This window comes from Panthera uncia, chromosome D4 (assembly GCF_023721935.1).
Source record: "Panthera uncia isolate 11264 chromosome D4, Puncia_PCG_1.0, whole genome shotgun sequence".
NCBI classification, from domain to species: Eukaryota; Metazoa; Chordata; class Mammalia; order Carnivora; family Felidae; genus Panthera; species Panthera uncia.
In genome coordinates, this window is record NC_064807.1 from 24151774 (window position 1) to 24164558 (window position 12785).

Sequence of the window (12785 nt, forward strand, 5' to 3'; positions counted from 1 at the left end):
CATAAAGGTATCATTACTAAAAAAAAATTTTTTTTTACATTTATTTATTTTTGAGAGACAGAGCACAAGTGGGGGAGGGGCAGAGAGAGAAGGAGATACAGAATCCGAAGCAGGCTCCAGGCTCTGAGCTATCACACAGAGCCTGACGTGGGGTTTGAACCCACAAACTATGAGATCGAGCCTGATGCGGGGTTTGAACCCACAAACTATGAGATCATGATCTGAGCCGAAGTCGGATGCTCAACCAACTGAGCCACCCAGGCACTCCTCTCATAAAGGTATTATTAAAAAAAACAAAAACAAACAAAATACTAGGGGTGCCTGGGTGACTTAGTTGGTTAAGGGTCTGACTTTGGCTCGCGGTCTGTGAGTTTGAGCCCCGCACTGGGCTCTGTGCTGACAGCTCAGAGCCTGGTGCCTGCTTTGGATTCTGTGTCTCCCTCTCTCTCTGCCCCTATCCCGCTCATGCTCTATCTCTCAAAAAAAAAAAAAAAAAAAAAAAAAAAAGCTCATGCTACAGCTCTCATTCATGTCCCTCTTAAGCTCTCAAGGCATTTGGATTCCAGCCTCTTCTGCTAAGTAAGTAACTACTTACCTATACCTTCCCATCTTACACTTTTTGGTAACCTTTAGTCTTCTGTATCTTTTTTTTTTTTTCCTTTATGGGCTTATAGCTTTTTTTTTGAGTAATAGCTTTATTGAGATCTAATTCACATACCGAACAATTCACCTAGTTATTTATTTTTAAAGATTTTATTTTAAGTAATCTCTATACCCAATATGGGTCTTGAACTCCCAATCCTGAGACCAAGAGTTGCACACTCTACAGACTGAGCCAGCCAGGTGCCCCTAAGTCCCCGATTTAAGTGTATAATTCAATGGCTTTTAGTATACTCACAGAGTTGTGCACCCATCACCACAATCAATTTTAGAACGTTTTCATTGTCCTCAAAAATAAAACCCCATGCCCCCTAGCAGTCATTCCACTCCCCATTCCCCACTCAGCCCTAAGCAACCATTATTCTACTTTTTGTCTCTACAGACTTGCCTCATCTGCACATTGATATAAATTACATGTACATACAACATGTGTCTTTCGTGACTGGTTTCTTTCCCTTAACACAATGCTTTTGGGGTTCATCCACGTGGCAGCATGTATCAGAACTTCATTCTTTTCTATAGCTGAGTAACATACCCTAGTATAGATATATCACTTTCTGTTTATTCCATTCATCAGCTAATGGGACATTTGAATTTTTTCATTTTGAGGCTATTGTGAATAATGCTGTTATTATGCACATTCATGTACAAGCTTTTGTGTAGACATGTGCTTTCACTTCTCTTGGATATATACCTAGGAGTGGAGTGGCTGGGTGACATAGTAATGCTATGATTAACCTTTTGAGGAACTGTAAGATAGTTATCCGAGGCAACTGTACCATTTTACAATCCCACAAGCAGTGCATTAAAATTCCAATTTCTTCATATTGTCGCCAACACTTAGTATCTATTTTTCTGACTACAGCAATCCCAGTAAGTGTGAAGGAGTATCTCATCTCTGTTTTGATTTGCATACCCCTGATGGCTACTGATGTTTCATATGTTTATTGGCCATTTGTATATCTTCTTTGAGAAATGTCTACTAGATCCTTCACCCATTTTTAATTGAATTGTCTTTTTATTACTGAGTTAAGACTTCTTTATATATTCTAGAGACAAGTCCTTTATCAAGTATATGATTTGCAAACATTTCTCCCCATTCTGTGGGTTGTCTTTTCAACACCAACTTTCTTGATGGTATCCTTTGCATAACAAATGTTTTTAATTTTGATGAAGTCCAATTTATCTAATGTTTCTTTTATTGCTTTTGCTTCAGGTATAGCAAAGAAAGTATTGCTTAACCCAAGATCACAAAGATTTACACCTTTGTTTTCTTCTAAGGGTTTTATAGTTTTACCTCTTACATTTAGGTCTTCGATTTACTTTGAGTTGAAATCGTATATGGTATGAAAATAGTTTTTTTTATATCACATTCCATGTCCAAAATGCATAGGATTGAACCTTATAAATATTTCTTAAAACACTGGAAAAAAATGTAATCTATTCACGCCTTTTGTTCAGAAAAGAACCCAGCAGTATAACATCATCAAGTTTCTCTTCTGTTTCATTAAAACAATCTTCAAAGAATCAATTTTGCTTTGCTCTGTTGTGGGTTTCATTTATTTGTACTCTCTACTTACCTCAGTATGTTCTTGCTTCCTAAATTTTACATCTTGTTCAAAGTAGAAAACTTCAATTTTTTCCCCCCTGTATCATGAAGTAAACTTATTTCAGGAGAAAGGGTTTTTTTTTGTTTTTTCCTCTTTTTTCTTTTGTGATATGGAACGTATAGTAAAGGTCCCAGTTTATTTTCTTCTATTTACACATTGATATTTAAATGTGTTCATCTCTCTTGCTGTCATTTACATGTTTTGAGGGGTAGCTTTTCAAACTCGGCCCTGACGGGGCGCCTGGCTGGCTCCACTGGAGGAGGGTGCAACCTGTGATCTCAGGGTAGTGAGTTTGAGCCCCATGCGATGTGTAGAGACTACTTAAAAGTAATAATAATAAACTTAAAAAATAAAAAAATATATAAAAGTAAAAATAAAACTTGGCCCTTACAGCCAGCGTGAGCAAGCTACCTAATATAGCACCAACAACAAGCCTGGTTAGAGGGGCTGCCCCTATCCCTGGGTGCCAATAGCTATTCAACATGAATGAGGAAAGGAGGACAGAGCAGAGGTTAAGTTCAGGTTTCCACACTTGTCTGCCTGTTGTATTGAGGTGGAGAGGCTAAGAACACACGACCATCATCTCAGATCTTACTGAAAGGAGCCTGAAAGGAAGGTCTACTAAAGAGGCAGGTCATTGGTCCTCGCTATTCAATTACTCAATGTATAGACTGTCCTCGGCCTGATGGGCAGAAAGTCCTCCTCAAGTCTGGGGCAAGCCAGCTTCATTTTCAGATGCTGTTATTGCTATAGTTGAAAATATACATAGCTACATCCAAAAAACGTATCCCCTGGTTCTTCTATTCCTTCCATAATCATTCCTTTTTCAAAACCTGAAATTGAGGCAAACCCCTTCATAAAAATCACTTCTTTGGCTCATAAAACCCATGTTCTCCAGCAAAAGTTCTTGTAAAGGTCCCCAAGTCATTATAATTTGAAAACTGAACAAATCTTCATCACATAAAATCTCTCTTTTACAGCAACCCTGCAAACCCCTAACTTTGGGTAGTAGTGATAGCTAGATCATTTTTTTTTAATGTTTATTTATTTTTGAGAGAAAGGGAGAGACAGAGTGCGAGGAGGGGAGGGACAGAGACAGAGGGAGACACAGAATCTGAAGCAGGCTCCAGGTTCCGAGCTGTCAGCACAGAGCCTGATGTGGAGCTTAAACTCACAAATGGTAAGATCATGACCTGAGCTGAAGTAGGACGCTCAACCAACTGAGCCACCCAGGCACCCCAATAGCTAGATCATTTTTAAGTCTATTTTCCCAAATTACCAGTGTTCTCTATACAGCATCAAATGGTACAATTTATTCCTTAAATATCCACTAAACTTAATAATAGAGGTTGCAGGGAGAAAAGGAGAGTTACTGCTTAATGGTTATAGACTTTCTGTTTGGGGTAATAAAACATTTTGGAAATAGGGTGATGGTTGTATAACATTGTGAACGTAATTAATGCCACTGAATCACACACTTAAAAATGGTCAGAATGGCCAATTTTATGTTATGTCTATTTTACCATAATTTTTCAAATACCCAAAAATGTTAATAATAATATACTTGGCAGAACATTGAACCAATGGACATCGAACATTCGACTTCAAAATTGCAATAGATTTTAGTGGTGGTCATTAAATAAGCACTAATATGCAAAAATACATTGAAAACCAGAAGAGTTTTCTTTTGGTTTCTAATTTCATAGTAGTATGCTTTACTTCTTAGAGAGAAAGGTAATCCTAGTTTACACACAGAATCCAAGAGCATAACAAATAGCATACCTGGCTAGATCTCAACTTCTTATTTTCCAGGTGGCTCTTCTCCTGTAACAGGGCCTCCTTCTTACAAACTATGGCCTCTCGTTTTTTTAAATCTTCTTCCAGCTCCTCCAATTCTTGGCGTTGGTTCAGGACTTTTTCTACTTCTTCATCTAACCATTTCTTTTGCTCATCCAATTTCTACATTAAAATTTCAAAGAAATGTTATTACATCATTTGTTTTTCTTCTGCCATAGGATGTATATTGTAATAATGTCATTTCAGATTGGCTAAAATACCTTAAATGAACATTTAAAAACTATTGGTGAGAATAATAAAACAGTGTTCCTGTCTAAAATCGTTAGGAAGTGGTTCCAGTTAACATCTTGCTGTGTTTTATAGGGAATTAAGATGTATTCTCCGAACATGTTTGAGTCTGGGATTTTCTAAGTTGACAAAAGGACTGACAATTTTTCCATACATATATTAAGAGGTAATTCTGAGAACAGGCTGGGGGATCTTTTTCTCTGTCGTAGAGGAACATACCTCCATCACAGCACTTACACTGTGTGTTGCTCTACAGTCTGTCTCCCCGACTGACTGAGTTCCTTGACTGACTGGACAGACTGTTTTTCTAACTCTCTATCCCCAAGGCCTGCTATACTTCCTGGCCCATGACCGGTCTTCAATAAAATGTTATATGAATGACTGAATGAATGCCTGATCCAACTAACTAATCAACGAAGTAAGTAAACGAATACACGGTGGAAGACACATATAATAGAGCATGGAAATCCACTCTGCACTGTAGCCTGTCAACATCAATTGTAAGATAAAATGAGCTGGAAGGAGTTCCAAAACAAGTATCTTAGTATTCTCTCAAATCGAGGATACCCAGAAAGAAAAAAATATGAATGGAATATGACTGTCCAAGATCAGCTCTACCAAGCGCCCATCCGCACTGCGGACATGGTAATGAAGCAATGCCAGATAAACAACAGATAATAGGGAAACAAATCATTCAGTACTATTTTCCAGTTCTTCTCCAATTGATGAAAATGGTGCTTAGAAATCTATATTAAAAAATGAGATGGGGTGTCTGGGTGGCTCAGTCCGTTAAGCGTCTAACTCTTGATCTTTGACCCAGGTCATGATCTCACGGTTTGTGAGACTGAGCCCTGTCGGGCTGTGTGCTGACAACACAGACCCTGCTTGGGGTTCTCTCTCTCCCTCTCTGCCCCTCTCCCGCTTGTGCTCTCTCTCAAAATAAATAAACATTAAAAAAACAACAAAACAATGAGATAGTGAATATGCATGAGGAAAAGAGAGGGAAGTGGCCAAAGCAAAGTAGATCCAGTGCTATGCAGTCCTCCATCCAGACCTAGATAGCATGGCCCTATAAGCACTATCACATCCAAATAATATTGAAGTAATATTGAAGCCTATAATAGTAGCTCTACAGTTTATAAGAAACAGGAAGGATATCCCAGAACAACTATAGAGACACTTTTGTTTTGTTATATCCAGCTCTACCTTAGAAACTCCATACAGGAGAACCTATGAAGTCTAGCAATTAGCTAAAACATATTCTATGAACATTCCTTGACTTGGAGTGGGGTTTGAAAAATTAATAACAGATCTTTTGTAAGGTCCATTCCAATAGGAGGGAAACCTGAAAAATTATGATTGTTGCTAATAAATGCTGTATACAGCTAACTCCCAGGTACCATGTCAGCAAAAAGGGAGTGAGGGACTGGAATGGCTCTAAGAAATGTCAGTGCTGGCCTCACAGAGTAAGAAATATTTTGGCAGTGCTTTGAAGAATGGGTAGGAGTGCACATAATACAGGTTTTTTAGGGAAATAATAAATGAGTGGATTTTTCTGCATTTGATATAATAAAGGTTACGATTTATACAATTCACTGTACCTTAGTAAGTTTTCTGAAAATTTCTTGATTTGTGTTTTCTCCTTTAATAGCAAAGGTTCCTATCACACAGTTCCTATCACACAATTCAAAAAATACTTCCTTATAAAGGAGCTTCATAACAAATCAATATCCTATTCTAAGCTCTTTGGATACCCATATTGATTACTTTATAATCTTGTTCTTATTTAGGGTCAAATTCTGGAAAGTGGGTTTTTCTTTTGCAGTGTTTAAAAACATGAAGTTTTGTTTTTGTTTTATTAATATTTTTAACCCAATATAGTGCAAGCTGTGGAAATCTTTTTATTGTTGTATTCATTTAAAATTTAGATCCTTAGTGTTTTGAAAAACAGGTCTCACTGCTCTGTGCGTTCCTACCTCTCCTACTCTCCCACATACCCTTTCTGCCCAGAAATGTTATTACCAAGCAGCACAGAATGTCAGAGTGATAGCGCTTAACCAATGTCTAAAACATACTAGGTAAAATAAATAACTCGGAATACATTCATGTCCTCAATTTTACTATTAAAATACATAAAATTTAAGAAAGAGCAAATAAATTTTTCAGAAGGTGATGTATTTAGCGTTTGAGTGTAATTAGGTTTAACTGCAGTGTTTTTAAGATTTTTAGAACTGCCATTTTGAATTTACATAAAAATAAAATTTTGTTTCCTAGAACTTTGAGTTAGTTTATAGATATCACTTTTTAAATGTGGCACTAAAACAGGGTACTTGGGTGGCTTAGTTGGCTAAGCATCCGACCCTGCGGTTTTGGCTCAGGTTGTGATCTCACAGTTCATGAATTCGAGCCCCACATGGAACTCTGTGCTGATAGTGTGGAGTATGCTTGTGATTCCCTATCTCCCTCTCTCTCTCCCCCTTCCCCACTCACTCTTTCTCAAAAATATATAAACATTTAAAAAAATAAATGTGGCACTAAAACAATAACTTTTAATACATCATATATGGTGCATATATAATTTGGTTATGTTTGAATGGAGGGCTCTGATTTTTAGAAATGTATTGTTTCCATGGGAATAAATACAATCCAGTGAACATGGATTTCATGTTTACATTCTACAACATTCAAATAAATGCATTCTTTTTTTTATGTTTATTTTTGAGGGGGGGAGGGGCAGAGAGAGGGGGACCACAGAATCCAAAGCAGGCTCCAGGCTCTGAGCTGTCAACAGGGAGCCTGATGTGGGGCTCGAACTCACTGACCACGAGATCATGACCTGAGCCAAAGCCTGATGCCCAACCAACTGAGCCACCCAGATGCCCCCAAATAAATGCATTCTACTGAAAAAAGAATACAAGCACATTTCTGGATGAGAGAGTAATTTTTTTTAATGTTCATTTTGTTTTTGAGAGAGAGATACAAGTGGCAGAGGGACAGAGAGAGAGGGAGAGAGAGAATCCCAAGCTGTGCTGACAGCAGTGAGTCTGACGCGGGCTCAAATCACAAACTGTGAGATCATGGCCTGAGCCAAAGTTGGACGCTCAAGTGCCTGAGAGTAATTTTTTAATAACAGAAAAGCTTTGGGAGAAATAATTAGAAAATTTGTAGTCCAGTGGTAAAGTCCAGTGTTTGAAGATTTTATTCAGAGTACACCACTTTTTACCTCTATTTAAACAACCATCAAAGCAAAGAGAAAGCAGGAAACACTAAACAGAATCGACAAACCTGGAACTGGTCTATACTTCCAAACGAACCTTTTCTCTTTTTCATCTTAAATGCATCAAGGTCCTCGGTTTCTAGTGTCAGAGAGTCTTCCTGTTCTGTTTTTGACTTTAGTTCCTGTAGAGAACAGAAATTAAAAACACCTTATTGCTTTTACTTCCTGGCCATCATTAAATATTTATGCAGATAATCATTTTCTTCACATTTACTTTCTTCCTTGTAAAAAGAAAGAAAATGCGTAGATGAAGGTTGGGGCTACTGGAGAGGAAAATTATGTTAGCCCCTCATTGAAGCAATAAAATCTCACAGCAAATCAAGGTTTACTAACATCACTTGGTTTTTTTTCATTGTTTGCCAGTGTTACAAATCAGCACAGCAGGTTAAGAGTCTGAAAATTATAAATGTGCTTTTCTCTTCTGCCTTTCTGAGCTCATGACCTTTTAGTTAGTCTCCCCAAGGCACCCATCTGCCATGGGGATACTAGAAGTCATGACAGTAGAAATATGAAAAGTAATATTCAGTTTCTGTCATTCAGAAATAGGATTTTGTGCATGAGAACAGCCTTTCAAGATAGATGATGGGGTGTGCTTGGCAGGCTGAGTCAGTATAGCATGCAGCTCTTGATCTCGGGGTCATGAGTTCAAGCCCCACGCTGGGTGTAGAGATTGCTTAAATAAATAAACTTAAAAAAAAAAAGATATGGGGCTCCTGGGCGACTCAGTCAGTTAAGTGTCCAACTCTTGATTTCGGCTTGGGTCGTGATCTCATGGTTCGTGAGACTGAACCCCGCATCTAGCTGTGCTGACATCACAGAGCCTGCTTGGGACTCTCTCTCTGACTCTCTCTCAGCCCTTCCCCTACTCGTGCTCTCCCTCAAAATAAATAAATAAATAAATTTTTTTAAAAAGATAGATCATGGTCCTTTATTTTCCATCCACATTTTAAGATGGGTTTCTTAAAACCCATTTCTCCTGGGTTTAGAGATGATGCCTCTGTCCACCACTACCTTAGCAGGAATAAGGAAGGAGGCCATGAACCAAAGTGGGCTGGTCTGCATTACTATTGCTTATTGGTCCATGATGGATAAAACTACAGAAATTGAAAGCGTTTAGAAACCTTTATAAAATTGGACAGAATAATTTTATGTCTGTTGAATATTAATAGTTACAATAAATAATTAAAAGATTGACTTATTATATATTTTAATTTTTTATTTCATTTTCATTTTAATACTAAAATGGGCTTGACAAGCTAATAATAAAATGAAAACTGCACCTTCTCCACAGGTAATTTCAGAAGTACTGATATAAAGGAAGTAAAAGGAAACTCTATCATGTTCTAGCCCTGGGAATGGCAGAAAGAAAGAAAGAGATGGTAAGAAAGATGTGTGTTCCAGTTTTCCTCCCTCCGAATTTTGGCCCAGAAAGGGGGTGATAAGTAAGGTATATCACTGGGGGCAGAGGGGCAACATGCAGACGGTAGTGCAGAGGACCCACCCACAGGGGGCTGCCCAGCCTCGCTGAAAGAGCAGAAAAGTTCGATCAGGGAAAGAGGGATGAGAGGTGTCTGGGTGGCTCAGCGGTTAAGCATCAGACTCTCGATTTTGGCTCAGGTTATGATTTCACAGTTCATGAGTTCGAGCCCCACGTCGGGCTCTACACTGACAGTGTGGGACCTGCTTGGGATTCTCTGTCTCCCTCTCTCTCTGCCCCTTCCCTGTTCATGCTCTCTCTCAAAAATAAATAAACATTTATTTAAAAGAAGAAGAAGAAAGAAAAAGAGAAGAAAAAACAGAAAGAGACATCATATAGACTCCTTGGCGTCAAGTGATGTGGATCCTGAGAACCAATGACCGTTTCCCCACGATGACTGACCCCAAAAGTGAAGAAGAGGACAGGCCACTGGGCTAGCAAGATAGATGGGGACCTAGTAGCTTCAATGGGGATTCATAATGCCAGAGGAGGTGAGATGAAGCCAAAGCACCTCCATGCTCTAAACTGGAAGTGAGACCAGACTACAAGTTTATGCCAACTCGGGGCTTCATCATTGGGACCCAGCAAAGAAAAGCAGACAAGAGAGAGCACATTCCAGCCAGTCACACACAAGGACCAACTGAAATTCAGGTGATCCTTTTCTCTTCAACTCCACATGATGCAATAAAAGCTGTATACCTGACCATCGCATACACTGGACTGAATATTCTTATTCAAGAGAGCTGAGAGTTACTTACAGGAAATGGTTAAATTACCAGAGTAAGGTTTGAACAGATTGGACATTTACTTTGTTCCTAGACTTCCAGCAATTATCGTGATGTGGATTGGGCAGGGTGAGAGGGGTGGTGGTGTCATAAAGAACACAGGTCTGCTGTAGACTAAATAAATTTTCTCTGCTCACCTGCATTGTATTACAAGTGAATACGACCCTGTTATATTTACCCATTAATTTTTTCATGCTTCCTAGCCTCTCGTCCGTCGTTATAACTTAGCCCCCGTCATAGTCGCAGCAACGCCAAGATGCTGAAACAAAGGCACCTTATAGTTGCTTGGAGCAGACACTCTGCCCTTCCTCTTCTTGTGAGTGTACTATAGTAGGTGTCATCCTCTCTACATGTTACTCTCGACGTTATTGCCATTCTCTTACGATATAATCCCTGTTATAATATTAAAGTAACTGTTCACCAGGTATGATGCAGGCTTTCATATCTATTTAATTGTCCCATTTAATCCTCACGATAATCTTCTGAGACAGGGACTATTAAAAACTCCATTTGATAGCTGGAGAAAATTGGTGTTTAGAGAGGTAAAAAGCTCAAGATCACACTATGACCCACAGTTTCAAGGGTTCCCACACTTTTTCTTACAGCCTATGCACGGACTTCAGTTAAGAACTGGTACTCCAAGGAGAACCTACACAGACGTCATGGTATTCTCCGGAAATGGTTTAGTCAAAGGGAGAATGAAGAAACAGGCATGTTGGAAAGTTAGCCCCAAACAGAAGACTGTGAACAGCTTTTCTGTTTTTGCATGAAGTAGTGGAAACTTTAATATATCTCTGGAATAGACTTTTTCCTTTTTCTGGAATAGTCATTCTCCCTTTACATAGGGTCGTTTCCCTAGAATGAGAGATATGGCTAGAAGCAACAAAACTGCCCTAGATGAAAATGTAAAATGTTTAAGTTACAGGCAGATTTGCATTCCAGAAGACTATGTATGGACTCTGACCAAAAGAGTTTTCTCTTTTCCCAAAATAGAGACTTAGACAGTGCTATGTCTTGTTGGTTTAAACCATGATCTAAGAGAGCTGAGAAGCTGAGACCCAAAGGTCATGTGACTGACAGGCAGACCTAATCCTCACATTGGAGGAAGGACCATAAGAAAGAGACTAGGTTGTCGGTAGTAGAAATGAGAATTGAATAGGTTAAAGATATTCAGAAGATATAATCTATATAGGACTTAGTGGTTCCTTCTTAGGAAGAAGACAGAGTCAAGGATGATTGCTAGCTTACCTATTTGAATGGATTGAAATGTTAGGTAAAGCACATGGAAAACTATGTATTTTCCCCTATGAAGGGAGCAGGGAGGGGAATTGTGGTGAGATAAGTAAGGAAGATCATGAATTTAATCTATAAGACAACCTAATGAGGATGTCAATGGTTGGATATAGGAATCCAGAGCTCTAAGTACAAATCTGGGGTTAAGGATTAAATTTGAAAGCTGTCAGAGTTAAATTGTAGCCATGGAAAAAGATGAGGTCATCAAAGACAGAAGACAGAAGAGGCATAAGCCTAGAGGTTTGGGGAATTCCCATATATTAAGTACTGATCATGCAGGATGAACTAGCAAAGACAGAGATTAAGCAGTCAGAGGAAAAAAACAAGAATATAATTTCACAAAGGCAAAGGGGAAAATATTTCAAGAAGGAAGGAGTGGTGAACTACGCTGGATGCAGCTGAGGTTTTAAGGACTTTAGTGACCGAGAAAGCACTAGTGAATTTCTCAAAAGCTTTGAAGTAGATGGTAGAGACAGGAACCAGACACCAAACTGGAGAGGATGAGAGAATGAATGGAAGCAGAGGAAACAGAAACAGATGCAGTAAACTTTTCCAACCAGTTCGGTTCTAAAGGTGAGAAGAGAGAAAGAGAAAAGCATAAGGTTAAAGAAGGATAATTTTAAGATGAGAAAAATCTAGGGGCACCTGGGTTAAACATCTGACTCTTGATTTCGGCTCAAGTCATGATCTCACAGTTTGTGAGTTCAAGCTGCGCTCTGCACTGACAGCGCAGAGCCTGCTTGGGATTCTCTCTCTGCCCCTCCCCTGCTTGCTCTCTCAAAACTAAAAAACTAAATTAAAAAAAAAAACAAAAAACAAAGGGGGCATCTTGGTGGCTTAGTTGGTTAAGTGTCCAACTTCAGCTCAGGTCATGATCTCAATAGTTGGTGAGTTCGAGCCCTGCCTTGGGCTCTTTGCTGTCAGCATGGAGCCTGCTTTGGATCCTCTGTGACCCCCTCTCTCTGCCCCTTCCCCCTCTCTCAAAAATAAACATAAAAATAAACAAACAAACAAAAAAAGATTGAGGGTGCCTGGACGGCTCAGTTAAGTGACCTACTCTTGATTTCTACTCAGGTCATGATCTCACGGTTCATGAGTTCAAGCCCTGCATCACGCTCCATGCTGACATTGTGGAGCTTTGCTTGGGATTCTCTCTCTCTGTCTCTCTCTCCCTCTTTGCTCATTCCCCACTAGTGCACACACTTGCACACTCTCCCTCTCTCTCTCAAAAATAAATAAATAAACCTAAAAAAAAAAAAAGAGAGAGAAAAAACAGATGACTCAGATCAATGGAACAGAATAGAGAACCCAGAAATGGACCCAAAAACGTATGGCCAACTAATCTTTGACAAAGCAGGAAAGAATATCCAATGGAATAAAGACAGTCTCTTCAGCAAGTGGTGCTGGGAAAACTGGACAGGGACATGCAACATAATGAACTTGGACCACTTTCTTACACCATACACAAAAATAAACTCAAATGGATGAAAGACCTAAATATAAGACAAGAAGCCATCGAAATCCTCAAGGAGAAAGCAGGCAAAAACCTCTTTGATCTTGGCTGCAGCAACTTCTTAATCAACACATCTCTGGAGGCA

The 12785-nt window shown here is 39.1% G+C and overlaps 1 protein-coding gene and 1 long non-coding RNA gene across 9 annotated transcripts in view; one reads left to right on the forward strand and one right to left on the reverse strand.

The window, feature by feature from the left end:
- Positions 1 to 10052, forward strand: part of LOC125937568 (uncharacterized) — a 48526-nt gene extending 38474 nt beyond the window's left edge. For 3 of the 5 annotated variants that reach the window (XR_007462446.1, XR_007462440.1, XR_007462442.1), the window contains 2 exons: positions 8924 to 9011; positions 9402 to 10052. This is a non-coding gene — a long non-coding RNA (uncharacterized LOC125937568). Of the gene's footprint in view, positions 1 to 8923; positions 9012 to 9398 lie in introns of all 5 variants that reach the window. The other 2 variants (XR_007462460.1, XR_007462473.1) reach the window with 2 other exon arrangements.
- The window catches only part of KIF27 (kinesin family member 27), a 92769-nt gene that overhangs the window by 20421 nt on the left and 59563 nt on the right, over positions 1 to 12785 (reverse strand). For 3 of the 4 annotated variants that reach the window (XM_049650203.1, XM_049650120.1, XM_049650280.1), the window contains exons 12-13: positions 7641 to 7754; positions 4053 to 4229 (exon numbers count right to left, since the gene is read on the reverse strand). In XM_049650203.1, coding sequence (XP_049506160.1) covers positions 4053 to 4229; positions 7641 to 7754 — 291 coding nt within the window. The remainder of the gene's footprint in view (positions 1 to 4052; positions 4230 to 7640; positions 7755 to 12785) is intronic. The other variant, XM_049650353.1, reaches the window with a different exon arrangement.